Below are 21,751 nucleotides of genomic sequence, written 5' to 3'. Positions count from 1 at the left end.
TCCACGTTTTCCATCGTTTTTTCTTCCCCGTTGGTCCGCGACGGCTGGCATCGATGAATAAATAAAAATCGGCCAGGGAGGGTAATCTGCCGGCGTAATTTATCGACACGCTGCCTGCTCCTCTATCCCCCGAAGTGCTCTCGAGAAAATCGAGCACGACATTTCGCTCTCGTATATCAGGAATGCGCTTTGGAATCGGAAAAGTGGCAGAGGCGAGAGATATTTCGACCAGATAACGTTCATTTCCACCCTCTGTTCGTTCTTCGATCCTCTGGAGGATTATTAATGCGACAACGAAGGAAATTGTATTGTTTTCTTGTCACCGGTACCGTCCTTGTAAGGGGCACTGAATCGAGTCGTTTGGAAATTCGCGGATGGTGAGAGTAACGAGGGATTGGAAGGGGTAGAGAAATTTGTCGAGCACCACGTGGCCTTTATCGATATATCGCAGCGTAACGCGTGGTCATGGGACTTTGAGGGCTTAATGTGATTTACAGGAGGGACAGAAGTTCCTCGCGACGGACCGTATGTTTCGAAAGCTCCGGAGAATTATTGGATACGTGACATCGCGAGTTACCCTTAAGCATGCCCGAGCGGGTCTGAAAGCGGCCGGGAATCGATAAGACGCCAGACACGACGAGATAACGTATGCCTATCGCGTCAACCTCGATCGTAATCAAATATTTCCGGCAAAAAGTCGAAGAATCGTCGCTGAATTCCTGAATACAGCGGCCGGACATGCGCACGTTTTATCCTCGTCGGTGTACGAAAGGGACATTTGTATTCTCTTGTTGGAGGATCTTCGACATCGAGGGTCTGTTTTACTGTGAGAGAATAGACCCCGCGGAGAATATGAATCGACGATTTGAAGAATCGTTTGAGGACAGAATTTTGATTCCTCGTTTCTGAGATACGGAAGGTGTAGTGATCTAACGTACGAATAATCAGACCGTAGAAGCTTTCAATGCGAAACAGCCAGTAGATGCGGAGCTAATCGTGATTGCCGGACCATTGATAGGCTCATTCTACTTGAGCTTAATACGGTAGAACGCCCGATAATCCGAATGGTGATTCTATGGTCTGGTTATATGGACATTGATCTTCAGAGCATGTAAACGGACATTCGAGAACTTAATTGTAGGATTCGATTCTACCCTTAAAATGTTTGCTCTCTGAGATATTAACCCTTTAAAAATAAATCACTTTATAAGAGAAAACTTGTTATTTTTCATTTGTCCGATAATCGGTTGACTAAAAGCACGAACAAATTATCTTTCAGTTCATATTCATTACCTCAACTTCCTTCTTCTTGTTATCTAATTCAGGAATCATTTCAGCCCGAAGGTAGTCAAATATTAATGGAATACGTAATTATATCGCGAAGAGAAAAGCATTAACATCTTCCTCGTCCGACAAGCGTATACTTAATCATTATATCGTATGAAATATTAAAAAAGTTCGGAACGGAGAAGCAACTGAATGGATCGCGTGTTTTACTATCAGTAGCAAAGTACCTACCTTCGGTTTCGAGTAAATCAAGCTTTAATGAACTAACTTTAGAGGAGCTTAATCTTATGGAACTTCGATAAACAAGCTTATTAGAGAATTATGGCTTAATAAAGCAACTTTTTAGTCAATCGTTTAACGCGGTTACGTGTACATGTTCACTGGTAACATGATTTTACGCTTTTCAGGAAAAGATGATCCTTTATTATCTTGTAAACTGTTTTACAAACTCTATTTAAAATAAGATCCTTGTGAATTTTCAAAGTTATAAAAATCATCGTATCCAGAATCTCTGTAATACCAGTAGATCGATCACGCCATTATCAAAATGCTGAGCGAGTACGGTCACGAGCGGATCTAACGAGTATTTTATGTAAATATCTCTCATTATCCGTCCGTATCAGTAATGAGAAGATCTCACCTCGATCAAATGATCATATCGACGTTTATAATTCACGAATTCGAAGGGCTGGGACCTTCTTCATCACGTAACTGCAATTTCTAAAATTTATGGGATCTAAAGTGTCTAATGGTTCACATTCGTTCCAATGTCTCTTGCCATATTCTCTCGAAAAGTCTCATTGGAGAAAATGAACAGAAAAACGCTATAGCAATGGGCGTCGTTGTGGAAACTCTCAATAATAAAAGATTCTACGAACAGCGAGAAAACAAAAAGAACTCAGTTCACGCATGAGCGAATCGAAGAGGAGTCAATTGCTTTAGAAAGAAGATTCTTTCGACCGTTCAACGCCGAGATGCCAGATGCCAGTGTCACGAATCGTGGCATCTGTTACGAACCGATTGCTTTTTGCATCTCCTATCCACGTGTCGCCTCGAGCTTCCTTTTAATAACCTTTTCCCGCTCGACGGATCTTTGAGTCACCTTCCTCTTGGTTTCGATTGAAATTCCATGCCAGAAAATTTCATAAAAAGGATTGCCATTATCTTAATTACTAGGAGTACGAGGCGTGAATTTCCATCGAAACGTGCATAATTAATTACACAAAGGAATCAATTACGCATAATTACACATAATATATTGATATACATTATTTTTAAATAAATTAGTGTAAATGGAAGATGATGGTTCGTAATTCGTAAAGGGCTTCGGTGATTTAGAACTGCCCGGTGTGTTTCGATCGACGACTTTCGGATTGAAACGAACCATGCATATCGTAATGCGTTTCCGGCTGAAGTGCTCTCCGCATATTCCGCGTCCGAGCGTGTTCATTGCGCCGGTAAAAGAGCCGTGTAAAATTTCGAACGACGAGAGGACAGTTTTGTGAACGATACGATGGAACTTTATCAATTCACGGATTAAACGGACGAAATCCCCGGGCTGTTTCGATCTGCTACATTGTCGGACAAGTCTGACGAGAGTATTTTTACAGGCTTGCTTTTGAAACGCGGAAATGTAATCGTTAGAAACAGAAACTTACTTGGAAATATTTTGAACTATGCGAAGGGTGGTTTTAACTTCGAATTTGGGTTAACAGTTAAAAGGAGATACGCGTCTATTATTTTTATCTCTTCTAGAAACTTACAAATTCGATATCAGATGGGATCCTTGCCTGCAGAGATCATTTTCAAATAGAATTCGCGACACACTTCTATCGAATATAAATAACTAGCACTCCTATTCTAGTATTGAATTTTGAAACCGTACCTCGAATAGACCTCTATCATCGTTCCTTCTCCATTCCCGATGATTCTATCTCCGTCTTTCTGTGTCGTTCAAATTGAATCGATTACGAGATGCCTTTCTGCAGGCAGACACGCGAATCGCGTTTTAGCGGTGCAATAAAAACAACCGTAACAACGTATCGCGATTTCCGTGCGGCGATTTCGTGTTTCGGACGGGAAACATTTCGTCGGCCGGCTTCGACGTGGCAAATAGATTTTCAGTTACGCGATTCCCGCCGCGTCATTTCTGTCGATTTTCATCGTCGCGACAATCGTCCGATCCCGTTCTCGAGGATCTTAACTGGCGCGGCTCACGCGACCGTGCATCGTAATCGAGTAATAAAAGTGCCGCTCTCATTTGCCCCTCTTCCCATCCCCTGGCCACGACTTTTCTAGCGTGTATAACTTCATTACGGGGGTAGAAAACTAGCGATAAACCGACGTGCTGTCGCGTCCCCTGCTGCACCGGCACCGCGCACTAATTAAATCGAATTAACGCCGGCTAATTTGACACGGACCAATTCGTTTCGACAAATATTTTCTTCGCTCCGGAAAACGCAATGCCTCTTGCGTTCCCCTGTTAACGATACTTCGAGTCGTGATATCAAACGAGCGGCTAATCGATTTCAAATGAAATAGACTCATAATCCTATTTTCAGAAATCAAAAATTAATTGCCTGAAAATTTTTGCCGATCCTACGTTTCAAGTGGAATATATTTCCCTTAGAACCCTGAAAATTACGATAAGAATAACGGAGATTTTCTATTAGTTGTCAGATCAATTGGCTGCTCAGTGGTATAGGTCAATATATGGTCAGCCGAGAGTAGATCAATGATTATTCGGACTAGAGGATAGATATAATATTTTCAGCCTCCTTAATTACTAAATATAATTACTCATAATTATTAGTTTCTATGGAGGTTGTCTGATCAGTAGTATAGATCGAGATACGGTCAGACAAGTGAAATCCCATAACGACCCCCTGAAAATAATCCGCAATTCCTCGAAACGTCATCAGAGAATCTAACTAAAAGAGGAAAATGTGGCCCGTGCTTCGATACGGATCTACAGTAACGAAGTGCGCGTGTGTCTCGGCCCGATACGTCGATAATGACTCTGACAGGGGTTGAGCGGAGAAAAAAAATGGGTGGCAAAAGGGAGTAGAGAGCATCGGATCGTAAATAAAAATGAATCGACGTCGTGGGATGGCGATAGATCAAAAGGTAGCTGCGGGCTAACCAGCGGCGAACGATCGGGGGAAAATAAAAGAGAATTATTGAGGAGAGAAATAAATCAGGACACGGTGTGCGTTCGGCGGTGTTCTCGATCCCGTCGCTGCGACGAACACATCGTGTGACGGTGTCAGAGGGGTCACACTCTCCACGCTTCGAAATGAACACGATAAGAGAAACACGTGTTGAGCACGCTTTCTCACCCTCCACTTCGTTTTCCGTTCATCCCTCCTGTATCTCGCGTCGATATATAAACCCCATCTACCAACCCTTCTTCCTCTCGTATCGCTTCCTCGACCGCTCTTCTGTTTTTCTGCTTCGTTCTAAGAACCGAACGAACGCCCTCATCTACCACCGCGTTTCCCGACTACAGGAAGAATAAAAGGTTGACGTTTCATCGACACCGTGGATAGGGATGGACGAGTTTTGCTTGTCGATGAGCAACGTTTCGACAGATACTTTGAAGCTACGCAGCTTCGTTACGTGAATATTTTTGTAACGAACGTTCGTTTCTCTAATTCCAAGCCGGAGTTACCGCTGCGCCGATAGGGAAAAAAATCGGTTTCACGTCCTCGTCAATGAAAATCCAGAATTTATCGGACGTAGGACCGCGAAAACCCTATGAAACAGTGCGCGCAGATCCGCGAGTGTGTCCATTGTGTAAAACTAGCGAGTGTGTAAAGACCCGCGAAAGATAAAATTTTCAAAGGAACAGCTCTCCTTTCAATTTCAGCTGCCGCTACAATACGTTCATCGATCTGCCTGAAATCGAGTTGAGTTTTGTTAATTCTGTATTTAAACCGAGCGAGAGAAATTCAGTATGAATTCACAGTCGGTTGAAATTTTCTTCCCCGCTTTCTGCAATTCAACATTTCTCTCCTGCGCGTTTTACATTCCGCAAGATAATTAAAACGAAAGGCGTCGAATAAAAACGGTAAACGCGTTCTACCGTTCCAACATTTTTTTCCACTTAACGTTGAAACGGCGCAACGCGAGGTATCGGTGATAATTCGCGAAACGAAAGAAAAATCCGGAGGCTTGTATTAACAAGTTCTATTCAAGTAGAAATTTGCAACTGGTATTCCACCATTTTTCGTCCTTATTACGCTTCTCGTCAAAAGAGAGATCCGGCCTGGTGTTTCGAAATGAACGCGATAAGAGGAACACGTGTTGAACATGATTTCTCACCCTCTTCGAGTTATCTTTTCCGCTTTTGTTTTGTCCCCGTTCTCTCCTCTGTCGTCTATCTTTTTCATTACTCTCGATACATACATATAAATCTTCGTTTTGTCCTTTTCACCAGGTGCTACGTCATTTTCCGAGCTCCTTCGATCGCGAAGGTTCGTCTTTTCGCGATGCTTTCTCGTGGAAATACGAAAAAATGCACTACGTTCCGTCACGCGCAACTGGGTCGCCCTGCACTCGAGAAACCATACTAGCATCGAATAATGTATTCAGACAAACGGTTCCCTCGACGTATCTCCGATACACGCTGATGCTAAATCTTATGGAGGAGATCTTGCGCAGTGACCAGAAAATATAATAATCTGCAGATTCGATAAATTGTAACAATAGGGGTGAATGGTAACGACAGAGAATTGGTTAAACCGCATAACGGAAGAGATACCAGCTCCTTCGTTTAGATACTCTTTTCGTACATTTAAAATTATTTCACGATTGTTCCTGGCTTTTCATAACGAAATGACGAGAGAATACAATTAACGTAAATTTTAATTGTTCAATTTTTCCTACTGTGCGCGAATTCGTTTAATAATCACAATTGATTATACGTAGAAAAGAAACATTTCTGTTAAGGTAAGTACGACTTACCGAGAAACATTGTTTACGAACTAATTAAGGAAAGGTAAGTTTGTTTCGAACTGTATTCTATTTCCAGTTGCTTCAAGTAAAAACGAACTCGCCCAGAATTCGAACGTTGATTAAACAATTTAAAGCTGCAACTTGAAAAGTTATCGCTGCTGCAGTTGCAAAATTTCTCCGACGTCCGGGATAGCCATTTCTCAAGTCCGTTTTAATCCGTATGAAACGTACGGGTTGATCGTGTTACCGGAACGCATTAGATTTCAATTAGAGAATTACTCGATTCCGATGGAAACGAACGCGTGGAATATCCAAAGGCGAAGGGAAATACAGCGTATTTCTGGGCCATGTGAAAGTTGCCAGTAGGAAACGGTGATTGGAAAACAGCGAACCGTTTGAGACCAGGTCACGGACCTCCCGATCGTTCTCAAACTTTCCCGGTGCTCGTCAAATACGTTCCGAGTCTGTGGCGTCTAACTTGACTAATTGGCTTCCTCCTCGAACCGACTAATAATTGAATAATGAAATATCGAGACTACGAGGAGTGAAATTCGCACCGAAAGGAAACGGCTAAGCGTTACGTGAGAAACGTATACCTGCGTTTACATCGAACGCTGATTGTACAATCAAGAATACGAATAATTAGTTTGTGGCCTGACACCTTTATCCACTCGAGTCTTGAAATTTTTCCTTTGAACACGCGATAATTGAATTTCTCGAGAACAATAATTAGCCGCGATCACACGATAATGACGACACGCAAAACTTGGGTGCCACGGTACTCTGGTGGAACTAATTTTATGGAAAAAAGAATATATTTCTCGTTGAACGAAAAATCGACGCCAGTTTTTGCGGTTACGTAGAAACGAGCCGAGTAAGGCTGGGGGCTCGACGAGCCGCCATTAACACGGAACGATCCTGAATCGGCAATCAGGGATCGAAAAATCTTAATCGCGCAATGACTCGACGTTTGACGGTGCAGAAAGCTCGCTTTTTGCCGGGACTGCGGGGAAAAAAGACGAACATTCGCTGGGAACGAGTATCGGGAGAAAAATGTTCTTGGTAACGCGCAGGTCTTTCCAACTTGTTTCGACTGAATTTTAAAACGACTACATAGAGATTGATTAATAATTTTTTCGAGGAAAAAGTAAACGCTGCGAGTATAATTTATACGAGTGAATCCCTCGAAAAAAGTGATTAATTTTTATATTTTACGAGCTAACGTTACCGCTATTCATCTTCAAGTTAATTCGAACGTGTAATTCTTCAATTATTTTCGACCCCTCGGGATGTGAAGAACGTTACTCCGTAAGTTAATTAACTTGCCACGCGTCTGTGCATAAAAAGTGTGCCTCTTTGAAGTTTATCCCTGAAATCACTAATTCGATTATCCTCGGGCACCCTCGGAACGCTTCGAGCGTGTATTCAATTACGAGATCTTTTTACCGTGCGTATTTCTAGACAACTGTTCCATCGATCGGATCGTACGAAAGTTAAGAAGAAAAAAGAAATGACGTAGGAATTTTCCTTCAACCGTCTTTCCATAGAAGCGTTCCAGGCTGTTCGCACAAATATCGGCACGTGACGGCGAATAATTCCCTCACGTCACCGGCAAAAACATCGCAACGCTGCGTCACGTTCGGCCCGATGAGATATTGCTGATCATTTCGCGAGTCGGTTATCGGGGATCGTTTCAATTTCCCGTGCGTCGGCCTCTTGTTCACCGTCGTGAGCTTCGACGTATCATGACGGACGGCCAGCCGGGCGACACCATTTTTCTTCGAGGCGAAATTACTTGGAGCTCTTTAACAAACGTCGAGTCATTGTTATCACGACGTGGGATGACGTGACCGTTCGCCGTTTTCGCGATAAATCGAGGAAAATCGAGACGAAACCCCGTGGTGTTTCACGAACCACGATTTCACTGATTACTAATTTAAACGTAGAATCAACATAAATAAAACCTTGGAGGGGGTTATTCCTGAAACGGGTCGTTCGGTTGGTCTAATCATATAAGCTGTATATTAACTTATACAGCGAAATACTTCAATTATCTTTTATATGAATATCTCTTGCAATTAGACGGATGATTAATTGAGTTTCCATATAAACGATTCATTGAAAGCATCTGTAATAGTGATTCGTTTTTTTAAATTGAATTCCCAATTACACGGTGATTTAATTGATGTGCTGGCTGATTGCGTTCGCTTTGGAACGAATGAAATTGAACAGAGTACGGAATGGAAAACATTTCGAAAACTCAAATTGATTCTATGACAAATTAACGGAAAGAATTTTCTTAACACAGCAGGAAATTTTGAAAATGTAAAATTCCACGTACCTTTCAGTTTCCGAAATTCGGATGATCATTTTCCCCATGCGTCCAGAGACCCATTTTCCTCTCGTCGGAACGCAATCCAACGGCAGTTTGTTGCCCAAAAAATCCTGCTGCTGAGTTTATTTCTCTATTGACAGAAACAGGTGAAACACAAAAGCACAACACAATTGTCCGGAAAGGAACAGCGATCGAGTAAGAACGCCTCGTGTTACCGGCAATCACCGATGCTCGGCTCAAACCGATACGTCTACGAAGGCGTCGCGGCGCTCACTGCGGAGACTCGGTTGCGTACCCGCCCTTATAGCATCGTGTTGCGCTCACGCCGCGCTCCCTTCGTCCCGCTTCTCCCTCCCACCCGTAGTAGTTCCTCTCGCCCGCCGTTTTGACCCTCTGCGCCGTACCTCGCTCTGCACCCTCTTTCTCCCACCCTCTCGCGCATCTACCTGTACCTCACCTGCACCATCGACACACTGCCACCCACCTTACAGGATAACGCAAGCGTTCTGGAATAAGCGTTCAAAGGACCGGCATTCTTCGCGTATGCTTCGACACCTCGTGAGAATCAAAGATTGCGAGAGAATAGAATTCGTTCCAACCGTTTCTTTGGAGTTCGATTCATTCTATTTTATTTCCCGAGGGAGTGTATTTCGAAATGATTATTATTTTCAACAATAAATGGTCCTGATGTTTCACGAGGTTTCCACTGTACAAAGGGCAAGGCGGGATTACCTAAACTTGCTCCAATTTGCCAGAATGCACTACAACTTGGTTGGACCTGCTCCAGAACTCATCATACCGAGCGTGAACTCACCTCACCTCGTGCTAACCTTCTCGAAATCGTGTAGACCCACTTGGAATCGCGGTAACTCTCTTCGGGCTTCTTCAATTCCTGCAGAATTGCTTCGGTATGAAATTCTTTAGCAGTACCAACAGGGTATGATTAAAGACAATCGTCCTAACTTACCTTCAATTTATATTAATTGTCCAAAATACATCAGGACGATTCATATTGCTCCCGTTGGAGATTTACTTGAAATTCCTGTCACTTTAATTCCGAGTGCCACCCCTATGTGGGACCCAGCCCTAAATCTGAGTAATCCTACCTGAGATCAACGTTCTAACTAGCGTTAGTTCTCTTCGACCCTCCTCGAACCTCGGGATCCGCTTCGCGTCGAAGCCGGCTCAGTTAGCCGCGGGTTCGCTCGAACGCGTGCCAATCCGCCCCGAACTCGCTCGAATCCGCCCGCTCGTTCGTCTCTGCGGCTGTCACGTAGCTAGATGGTACATAACGTCGTGTTCACGTCCCTCTGACACAGACGTATGTCCGACTGTCGGTGGTGAGCACCCCGCATCATTAATTTATCCATCGCCAGGGTTGCCCGGGGGCAAACGGCTCGTGACATCCACGGGCTCATCAGACAAACGGGAAAGCCCAAGGGTGATGGCTTAAAAAAACATTCCTTTCGAGCATCTCCAGACTAACTCGCATCCCTGTACCGAACATCTGCGAGAGGGTGAGCCATCGTGGCTGTCGGCGTTTCCACCCCACCCGTCCGACTTCCATTCCCATTCTTATTTCGTTTCGTTACCGGCAGCCAAATAAAAAAGGAGAAATACATTCGGAAAGAGACCCGAGTATCGTTTAAAATGACGACGCGGCTGTTACGAGATACCGAGCGTGTTCCACTGACCCTCTTGACCCGTTTTTCACTGGCGAGTTCTGTGAGACTACCGTGAAAAAAAGAAAACGTGGCATGAGCTTTGCATACTCTCTAAAAATCATGCGTCGTCTTTGTATCTCTGCTTTTCCTTTCCCAGAGATGCTTCAGAGGAACGTTAATTCCCTCTGTCTACTGTATCTCTTCGTTTTTGTTGCTACTTTTAATTTTAACGTTCTAAGATTTGGAACGTTTGTTCTTTTTATACAGAGAAATTGAAATTTTTAGCCAAATGCAGGTCAAACACAATGAACTTCATCCATTTCTATCGTATTAGAAAAGTTTATCTGTCTCGCCGTCTGTCGCTTCTTGGGGAGGAACGTTTTGATCTGACATCTGGAGGCACCCTCGAGTCACCCCATCAGTTTTCAAGCCCACAGACATCTTCAACGATCACCCTATATTTTTCTTTCAGGAACGGAACGAAATTTAACGAGGCTGCTAACAAAGATCTCGTTTATTCGACAACCAGTTTGTGCTCGCGGTGGCACGCGATAGCGAGTACCGAACGAAATCTACAAAATCGTCGCTGTTCGCGTACAATGAAAGTTGGCTCGTTAAATCCTCCGCTTCGGCATCTGCTTCGTCGTAAATGCTTTCGCGATACGCGCGACCGGCTAAAATATTTGCCGAATACGCAGCTCCGGACAAATTTATCGCGATAGGATAAATTTACTACGGTTAATATTCTCGATCCGTTTCTCTCTCTCACTCTTTCAGTAAAAACGATGCGAGATAGAAAAAATACGATGAATTATTGTCTTAACGCACGGTTAATATTCGCGTTAACATCGCGAGAAAAGTCGAGTATCGTGAATTTACGAGACGCGTTTATGATTGTACAGAAAATATAAAATCGTGCGAGTCGATCAACGTTGCCCGGAGAATATTGCGAGTTTACCCTGTCTTTCTTTTCGGCCATTCAAAATAACATAATCTCGGCGAAATCATGAAAAATTGTGCTCAAACAAGAACGAAATGCGTTGAAAAATGCAGGGATATTAAAATCCTCGTATCAAAGCGAATAACAGTCTTACGGCTAAAAATGCGAATGCTGCAATTAATGATTAAATAACCCGTCAACTCGAAACCATCACCCCATTTACAGAAAACAATAAAATCACACGTACACGTGTCACATTTTCATACAATCTATTGCTCTTCTCTGTTCTTCACGCTGAATCGATTGAAAATCGAATGTCACGTCACCGCGTAATACTTAAGGCACTTGTTCGCGATTCTAATTGTAAGTTTCGCTTACATAGTAGAGATGCTGCTATTGATGAATATCGACAGTATTGATAAGGCCAATGAGAGTGACTGGTAATTTTATCATTTAAATCTGTGTACGCTTATTTGTTAAATCAAACTATAAGTTACAATGTGCATAAAATATACAAAGTGTATAAATACAATTGGTGGTACCTGCTACAAATCTAAAACTTTCCATACATCAATCACTCCAATTAACCTTACCGATATCTTAATCCTTGGACGGCTATGTTGGGTCAATCATGACCCGAATGTGCAAATGATTCTCAATTAAATGTAGCCTCTTAAATGCTTTCACAAAAGCCTCTCATACGTTGAACAAATAATATGTGAATAGTTTTAAATATACCTATCAAATTGAAATGAAAAAGATTGAATCAATAGCAGCATCTCTACACGGTATACATGCTTCTACGTTTTCATTTTTATTCGAAAATACGAACAATTATCTGGACGATCCCCGAAAACAGTTCACGAGGAATCAACACACGCTCGAAGAAAGAAATCGTGAAAATAAAATGATTGGCGATTAGCACACGAAATCCGGTCTCCTCATCGTTGATCGTCGATTCCTGTCTACATTTGTCATTTTACACCACGGAATAATCCTCGATCAGTGTCTCACCGAAATGAGTTACCACGTAATCGTGGTAATACATCATTATGCAAAGTGGTTGTCCGATAATGAGGCTCGCCCACACCGTGATATTGCCCCATCTGGCACCCCAATGTTGCTCCACCTTCTTACTTATCATCGATAATGGTATCTGGAAAATCAATTAGAAAGTTTCCTGCTGTTGGCGTGCTACTGCAAATTAATATTAATCCTTCTACCGTCGGACCGTTTCCGGAAAGATGATTCTTTCATGAGAAAGTCTTGTCGCGATCGGGTCATCCGATATTATCATCTGAGAAACTTGATCCCCGTAGACGAGGAAACTGTTTGAATTGAAATATCTTTTCAATTTCGATATCATCGATATTCTTTTTAGCGATGGTTACGTATTCCTTTCCGCATTGTACTTTGACATCGATTTACATGAATTTCAGCGATTCAACAAAGACGCAAGAAATTTAAATTTCGAAACTAAGTTCGTAGAAAAATTGATCCCGTAATATCGCAACAAGCAACGGAGATTTTTCAAGCAACGTCAGATATCATTTTGTATATTTAGCTCGGGTTGATGCAATAAAAAGTTTACCAAGCAGGGAAAACTTCGAGCTCGGTATCGCGTTTTGTTTTACTTAATCAAACTTTTAAATCAGCTTATGTGGTATACAATTTTAAAAGAGTACGCTAACAAAATAACTTCCAATGAAAATTCCCTTGCTTGTAATCCGAATATTTCAGTCTTTAACTTCACAATTATTTAACAAGAAGAACAACTCTCGAGACTGCCGATAAATTTCAAAGAAAAATCGATTATAAAAACCTACCTGTCCCATCATTCCCATAAACGCCCACGTTTTAAACGTCTTCAGAGGTACGCTCACGAGATACTCGTGAAAGAAGGCGCTGATAAAAAACACGATGACAGAGGCGGTCGATTTTCCGTATCCCATCTCGATGATAGGAATGTACAAGTGCCTGCAATCAGTCCAGAAAAAAAGAAAAAAAAAAAAAAACGTTTCACACGTAGTACTTTCAGCGGCATTAACCAGAGAAATTATGCGTTCACTTAATGGAAAGGATCTCGATGTACGCCTCGTTTCTCCCGGCAATTCTCAAGCGGCAAGAAATACCCGAGCGAACGTTTTCCTCGGCATGCAAGCCACTGCTATTACGGTGTTGCGCCGCAAAGCGACATCGTGCGAAAAGAACAGCACGTAGATAAGGTGTGTCGCGTTTAAGGATCAACGCGTACGGAATCGCGTCGAAAAATTAAAGCAATGGCCGTGGAAGTTTGGTCGGAATAGCGACACTTTGCTTGTCGGCTCGCGAGGAAACGGCGCGGTTCTCGGTCGAGTCAGAGAAGAGATCGTTAGCCGGCTGGTTATCAGCAACGATGGTGCATTGGAAAGAAGAAAGGTAAAAGGTGGTAAGAGAAGGATAAAAAGAAAACTGGCGTAAAGAAGCTAGGAGAGAACGGAAGGAAGGAAGGAAGGAAATTCAAAGGTGGAACGCGGTCGTCGAGGACGGTTTCACCGTCGCGAAGAAGAGATTCCTTTCTTTAAAGATCCACCCTTCTCGTTGCACCGCGAAACCATCCCCCCTTCTCTCAGCTGTTTCGTTTTTACCTCACCCCTTTGCTTGTCCCTCTCGTCGCCGCGCCGTTGGAAAAGACGCTTCGAAATATCTTCCAGTTATAGAGGAGGCATTATAAGTTCCGCGGGGAATAAACAGCCTTAAGTGCGCGCACCGCGATGCGTATCGGCTTTTCCCATTACAAACCTGAAAGGACGTCGTCTTCGTCGACAGTCGTCCTCCCCCCGTTCTCTCGTCTACCCTCCACATCCCTCCCGGTACCCTCATGCTCGTCGTCTGTGCAGCTTTTCCATTTTCACCTCTCACGACCCCCCGTCGCCTTGGCGGTCGCATGGCTGCGTGCCAGTTGCAGCTCGCAATTGCAGCTGCATATCTCGGGCGAGACGAAAAAAAAGAAACGCGAGCCTAGAAGCGCAGGTGCGGTCGGAGAGGAGAAACTGCGAAGGATGCGGGGAAACGACGAATTTCGAGACTCGAGAACCACGACTACGCGGTTTCCCCATGAGCAAAGCCGATTACGTTTTTTTCCCGGGTTAATTATTCGGAAATGAATTAATTGAAAAAGGGAACACAATTTTTTGGAAAATCGAACGTTGTATAGCGCGATGTTTCTTTGTACTACGGAGGGTTATTGTTTCTGATGGCGCGTCGGTCTCAAGAGAACCCTTCGAACCGGGGATTTCAACCCTTCCGGGACGCGTCACCCTTTCTTCACCGCGGTCGCGCAATAACAACTTTTCCACGGCTACTTTTTCGGGGATTTAAACTTTTCCGCGAAGCTACTTTCGAAGTAAAAACGCCTGCTGCGCCGAAGAAGGTCGTCACCGTGGTGGAGCGAGTTGTTAGCAGCACGTGCACCCGGCAAAACCGACGGAAAGTGGAAGACCCTATATGGAAAGTTTCTGGTAACTTTGCTGATTGTATTGAGCGATGCATAATCCAATGGAACGACGACAAGAAAAATGTATAGGGATAAAAAGCAAAGTGTTTCAACGAACGACAAGCTGGCGCTTGACTGATGGATGATCTTGTAATCATTTTCAGAGCCGAATGTTGGCAATCGTGAATATATAGAAGCTTAATTGATTATGTCTAATTAATTATAACTGATCGGTAACTTGAGATAAAGGGAACAATTTCTAACAATAAGTGCCGTGCATCGCCGAACTTTTGGATGCATCCTATCTGTACTTTCAGATTGCTACAAATAAATTATCGATCAGTGTTACGAAACAACAGTGAGGATTAATTAATGAGCACGTCGGGGTACGTTGAACGAATCGATTTTCCGAAACAATCGGTAAAATAGAAGATTTTCCCGATACGAACTGTCAGGCAGTTCCATTTTCGTGGCAGAATAGTTTTCAAACAGAAGCTGCTAGCCGACACCCTTTCCACTTACACGGACATTAAAAGTACTACTTAGAGTGGCAGCAGTTATATATAGAGGGGTGACGGTGGAAGCTAAAACAATTAGCCGCGCAGCAGTTTCCAGAGGGGTTAAAAGGGGTGGCGGTCGAGGGGGGCGTACAAGCGCGGGGAAAGTCTCTGATTCACGGAAATTTCTCTTCCTTTTCGGAGGCCAGACAGGACCAGCTTTCTCGCGAAAAATGTAATTAAATCTCCTTAAAGCGGGGCACACTCGTTAACGAAGTTTACCCGCTTAGGCGGAAAGAAGCTCGATCAAAGTACCACTCGCGGCTGGATACCGATTTCTTTTCCTTATTTCCACCCTCCGTTCGTACCATTTACCATGAGAAAAATAAAATCCCACGGGGTACTCATAAGATTGCATCAAAATCAAATTATAATTGATCAGAGATAAATGGCACATTAATTAATTCGTTAGTTCTAAATACCAGGTACTCTCTGTAATCCTAGCTTCAATCGAAAATCAAAGGAAACAAATCCGAAAAAAATCGGGCAAGAGAAAAAAATCAAAGCAATGGAAAATGGTGGTTCATAGAGAACGTAATCCACGATCAACCGTTTCAGTGGCATTTTCCGTTTCGATCCGACTGCAAAGGGCCGATGTTCGTTCACTTGCCGCGAAAGGTTGGCGTTCTGTACACGATCGTAACCGAGCAGCGTATCGTAGCATAGCAAATAGCGAATCAACGACACTTACCGCAAAGCCCATCGATGCACCGGCATGTTCCATGTTCTCCAGAAAGTGTCGATGTTATTCGCGTTCCACCAGTCGCAGTAGAAATTCCGATCAGCGAAATGCAACAGTTCACCCATCAGATTCAGGAACGAATGGAACATCAAGTAGAAGAAGCACAACCAGACAAGATGGTTCGGTATCTGGAACATAGAAACATACTTCTCTATTACTATCCGTCCCTAGATTAATGAATACAGTAATTTTTGCCATTTATTGAGAGACGGACATTTATTTAGATAACGCTCGAATGGACGTCGTTTTCATCCTTTTTATTACCAGAAGCGAAAGGTTTTTCACGCGGTATCGTTCGAACTTTGTTAGATCGGTACGCAACACCATTGGTATACGTATAGCCGAGGGCAACGGGAGCCGATATTTTATTTCCTTTTGTTTCGTATCCTTCATTCGTAGCTCGTTAATCCGACGCAAATTTCTGTCTCTCGATATTCCATTGCCGCAGCCCTGCGGGGGTAGCCGTGCAATTTCCACGTAATTCTTAACCACTGTTAAGCACACTGCGGCCCGCGAGCGTGCGAACAGCCAGGGAAAAGGAACGACGGAAGAAAAGGAAATACGATAGTCGTTGAAGCTCACCACCAAGGGAACGCGGTACTCTTTCGCGTCGTATAATATTTAAAAGGACCTTCGTTAATGGCAAAACAAAGAAGGAACTAATGGGACAGGCGAAAAGTATTGTTTCTATTATTATCGCTGATGTTCCAGGTAATTATTGTCGTGTTAACATCTTTGGCGTTACTTCAAAATCAACAATTAAGAATATTCTGAAATTTGGACTTGATTTAAAATTTTTCCAAAAGTAGATCTCGCCTGCGAATCGTCGCGATTCGTGGAGGACAGCGAAAGGCAATCGCGGCAGGGAAGATCAAACGGATTCTTTCGGCGTAACGTTCGTTTCCTCTCCGGCTAGGTAGCCGGCTTGTCCAACGAAGAATTTTCAAGTTATTTCGTTCCGAATGTCTCCTCTAATTCCCCCTCGAGCATCCTCGAGCTTCCGTCGGCCCTTTACGCGCTCCAAAGGACTTAATAATGTTGCCAGGCACAAAGGTCAAGTCTCTCGTGCCGGCAGGCATTCGCAGCAGTTTTATGGAAAGGGATGAAACACCCTTCACCAGGAACTGTCTCTCCTTCTTCATCAACCCCTTTCAACGCGACCATCCGACTCCTCCACGAACGGTCCTCCACGTATACTCCGTAAAAACTTACCTCGACGTTTTAATTTCGTTTACCTCGGCATGTTGCCGACCGGAAAGGGATACACGGCTGGTGAAACCCCTTAGGTGGTAGGGGATAAAACCCCGTTGAACCGTTTGAAACACGCCGATGATGGCACAAAGGAAAAAGCGGCAGGGTAAACTTTGAGCCGGCTTCCTGGCCAGAGGCTATCTCAAGAACGAAACAAGCCTCTCCATCGCCAGGAGACTTTCCATCAAGAGGGAAAAATCTTGGTGGATGATATGTGACGAGATAGAAACAAGAGGGATACCGGGGTAACAGCCTCGTGACAACAAAATTTTCCTATTAACCCTTATTAGATAGTTGATCCCCTAAGACGGCGGCTATTTAAATTTAATTTTACACTCTGTTTCATTTCGATTTTCCAAATTTTCAATCTACGAAATAAACGTCCAGTCGGTCGAGCTCGATTTTCTTTCATTTTTCTTTCCTTCATTTACCTCTCTTTCGCTTTCCTCTCCTTCTCTCGAGACTCACGGGTACACGTCGCGCAGTATTTACTGCAGCACCGTGGCCGATGTAATCTAGAGAGTAGCTGTTATCGTATGAAGAGCGGGATGTAAGAATAACAATCAGGAAACGGGAGAAAAATTGAGCAAACTTTATAGACGTCGGCTCGAGATGACGACGAAATTGCCCGATCCTCTAACCTTGTCATTATTTCTTCGTAAAGCAGCGCGATACCCTCTTCTATCAACTTTCGATCTCTCCTCCTGCTTTCTGAGCTGCGAACGATCTCTTGAAAAAATATTACCCTTATATAATAACCGAACAATCTTCCGTTGTAATAACGTTTCAGAGAAAATGTAACATTCTTTGATTTACATGATTGGAGAACCATTTTACAAGGTCCGATATGGACCAACGTGTGTAAGTACATATCAAAAATTCAACGTACCTTAGGTGGTACTATTGAAGCCAATATGCCTGCGTTATTGATGGAAATCGATCGATCGTACGTTCGGTATATATGCATAAAGCGACTAAGGGCGAGCTGGCAGGACAAGGTGCCAGTAAGGTCGACGGATAAAAGAGCAAAGGAGCTGAGCGTTTTGTACAGCCTCTCTCACCTGTCACTTCTTTTTCGTCAGAGGAGCTGCCGCGCGTCAAAGAGATTCCGAAACGAGCGACGAGCGAAGGGAGCCACTCGTATAAAGCAGATCGATCTAAGGAAACGACCTCGTTGGCAGCGGACTGCAGGAAAATTGCGTTTCCCCATTACGACGAGATTAAAGTACTCGTCCTACATTGCAGTTCCAAACCTCCCTCCCCCGCTACTGTTCGTCTTTCACTCAACCCCCGATCTAGTTTCTCTTTGAACACCACCTTCTGTCTTCGAACTTCGCCTCGAGATCGTATATAAGAACCGCAATTAACCGGCGACGACCACGGTCCGACCGATGCCCTCCAAGTTATTTGCGGTGTAAACGAAAATAAGGAGTCGCTGTATGAGGCCAAGTGTATCCTCAAAGTCTCAACGAAGGTACACCCTCTCTTCTCTCCCCGTTTCACCCCTACGTTCGACCCTTCGATCGACAAACAATTATTTTTCCCTCTCGAACGAAGAGAGGACAAAAGAGGCGTCCCGAGAATGAGCAATCCTCCTCGTGGCGTGACTTATGAGATTGAAAGAGGAGTTCTCGTTGCCTCGAGGAACCATAGGCTCCACTTATATTTTCCGCTTCGAGTTCGCGCAAATGAAACGTCGATATCGCTCCCGGCGACGGTTATTACTCGTTCCTTAATTCGTACAAATTTCTAAATAAATAAGTGCCTTTGGAAAATTATTTATCGAATAGGTCTATCAGCTGATAGATTGCCGATAATTTCGAGGGTCAGAAATATTGACCAGACCAGTGGTGGTTATTTGCACGCATCGCGTCGCGGACGTCGATAATTAAATAACTCGATGGGCCCCAATTAACGGAGGCGCGGGAAAAATTTGTTAACGAACCTCGTCGATGTGCAGCTTTTTTCGGTCGCCGTTTTAATCGCGAACGAGTAACAGCGTCCGACCCTTAGCTCCGGAAGGGTCGCCTATTATACACGATCCGGTAGGAGGCTCGCGGTACTCGCTTTGGGACCAAGTCATATATAATTAAATTCGGTTCGCCGAGTACGACTCACTGATCGAAACACTACGGCTGGCTAGTTTCGATCTCGAGAATTCCGGCTAACGAGAGAATAATAACGAGCACGAATAACGATGATCGAATAGGATCGGTCTCGACGGACGCTCGCGGTGGAGTGGCTCTAGAAGAGAGGGCAAGACGCGAATAAATATACAGGAAAAAAAAAAGAATACAAACAAGTCCATTATCGACAATGGATTACCTATGCAGCACTCGTTTTTAGCACCGATTTTCACGTTAATACAGGAAAATGTTGCGGACAGGATGAACAGGGGAACCCATTTTTCTGATTACCCATCCATTAACGCGGACCCCCGACCTCCATTTCGTCGGCTTTTCGCTCACAAATAACAACGTTCCGCGATATTACATTATACAGAATTAATCTAATGGTTTTTATCGTTGATGTTGGACGTTGTTCCTTTGATACGCGGCTGTTCCCCGTTATACGCGTCGTGTCACCCCGATTCGCTCGTTCCCGCCCTCTGCACCGTCCCTACAGACCGGTAACGAAAATTTTAATTAACGCATCGAGAGCGGAGAGAGGCGGTAGAGACGCATCGTGTCGCGGCTTTAATGGCAGCCGCGAATGTTACGCGTCAAATTATGAAGCTGTGTTTTCAGAGTTTACGTCGTCGGTTATGGGATAACGCGGTTATTTCCCGCCGCTCGAAACCCGATAAAATCCATACAACGCGACAACGCGGCAAGCTGCCCTTTGTGCACGCCCGCGAGATAGTAATCTGCTCGGATTTCACGGCTGCGTTCCGCTATGCAATGGTTACGCTGTAACGCCTCGCGAGTTCGCGAAACAATCACGAGCTAAGGGAAGTTACGGGGTTGATTCACGGACGCGTAACTTCTGAGGAAACGCGTCAACGGGGGAGACAAAACCGGAATATGACGTTGAATTTTACCCCATCTATTAAATATCGCGCCCCGGATCCGGGATTCCTTTAAGAACCAACGGAAATACGAACTTCGTAAAGGGAGCTGTACGTATACGCGCCGCGTCGAAGGTGCATTGCCTTCCACTTCCGGAATCGTCAAAGCGACGCGCCTCGAGGTACCTCGCCTAAAGCTCGACGAGCAGAACAATATCTCGGGGATCTAGCTTTCCCGCAGACCTTCGTTTAACCATCTTTTACAGACAATCGTGATTTCTGCAGCCGCATAATTCACGCCTAGGGCGAAAAGAATCGCGAGCCACGGATTCCTAGATTCGTCACGGAATTTTCGGCATGCATAGAAACGATGGTCGCTACAGCAAAGCATGCCAGGAGGAAACTGAAGCGTTCGATGCATGCCGTCTATCCGAGGATTTGCAACCCTAACCCGGACTCTGTGTTAAACGACACACTCATCTGCGACACGCTCCGAAAATCGAACGATACCTCTCAGCTCGCGACGAACTTCGCGTACCAACGAAAAGGAGATTGAATTCGCAAATATTGCTCCGAGGCTTTCCACCTAAGAGGTCCCCGACGAGAGGGCGAACAATTCGAAGACGAGGGCCGCGTGCACGCTCGGGAACACATGTAGAATACGAAGCTGCGTTATCCATGTGAATGTACCATTGTGTGCGTTTGCGTGGTTTTATGCACCACCCAATGAAAGTACCAAACCGAGTTTCTGCGAAAGCGGGAAACAACGCTCTAAGAAGATTTACCTAGATCTAATGAGAAAATTACTGTGATTCCCGTGGTATTATGTGACGATTTTGCTTCGAGTAAATATTTGAAATCGAGCTAATTATATAAATTTCAGCTAATTGGGTGTAGGTTTATTTTCGTTCGCTTTGTTGTCAATCGAAAGTGGATTATACTCACAGCTAATTTTAGCATCCGTTCGGAAGCCTTCGCCACGTCCATGTTCTGAAAAATAAACGAGCTTCGATTATTAATTTGAAGAAATCCAGGCGAACGGTAAACACAATTAGGATAGAAGTTGTGGAACTAGGGGCGGAGGAACAGGACGGAACAGGGGGTGCGAAACGAAAGTTCCTAATTGGACTCGAACCCGCGGAATATGTAGCTCGAAATCGCCAGTTCGCGCGGAAATTTTTGCACAATGATTACGACGAAACAGGGGGTGGCTCGTAATTAAAGCGCCAATACAATTAACAGGGCTGGGATATTCGTAAGCCCCATCCTGAGCAGGATTTTATAAAAGTTCTAAAAATATTGAAGAAGCCGGGTGATTTTTGTTCGAGCTTCGATCGACTGTACATCGGTACTTTTCGCGAATGTTTATCTTTTAAAAGCTCTACCGTGTACACTTCACCGCGGTCAACATTTATATTTATTCGTTGTGATATGAATAATATAGAAATATCACGGATATTTTTCATCCCTCGTGTTGCATTTATTCTCGATTTCAATATAAATATATCTTTATTACTCCTCTCTCATAAATGTACGA

At 44.0% G+C, this 21,751-nt stretch overlaps 2 protein-coding genes across 4 annotated transcripts in view; both read right to left on the bottom strand.

Annotated features, from left to right (window-relative positions):
* The window catches only part of LOC114876457, a 64,188-nt gene extending 55,263 nt beyond the window's left edge, over positions 1-8,925 (bottom strand). Inside the window, exon 1 of the mRNA XM_029187956.2 lies at positions 8,585-8,925. The gene's annotated coding sequence lies outside the window, so the exon portion shown is untranslated. The remainder of the gene's footprint in view (positions 1-8,584) is intronic.
* Positions 8,926-10,741: 1,816 nt separating this feature from the next.
* The window catches only part of LOC114876455 (diacylglycerol O-acyltransferase 1), a 76,355-nt gene continuing 65,345 nt past the window's right edge, over positions 10,742-21,751 (bottom strand). For all 3 annotated transcript variants that reach the window (XM_029187955.2, XM_029187953.2, XM_029187954.2), the window contains 4 exons: positions 21,160-21,204; positions 15,906-16,084; positions 13,009-13,159; positions 10,742-12,338 (listed from right to left, as the gene is read on the bottom strand). In XM_029187955.2, the coding sequence (XP_029043788.1) occupies positions 12,162-12,338; positions 13,009-13,159; positions 15,906-16,084; positions 21,160-21,204 (552 nt within the window). In that variant the 3' untranslated portion in view covers positions 10,742-12,161. The remainder of the gene's footprint in view (positions 12,339-13,008; positions 13,160-15,905; positions 16,085-21,159; positions 21,205-21,751) is intronic.

This window comes from Osmia bicornis, chromosome 14 (genome assembly GCF_907164935.1).
Source record: "Osmia bicornis bicornis chromosome 14, iOsmBic2.1, whole genome shotgun sequence".
NCBI classification, from domain to species: domain Eukaryota; kingdom Metazoa; phylum Arthropoda; class Insecta; order Hymenoptera; family Megachilidae; genus Osmia; species Osmia bicornis.
This window is presented reverse-complemented; position numbering and strand designations above follow the sequence as displayed.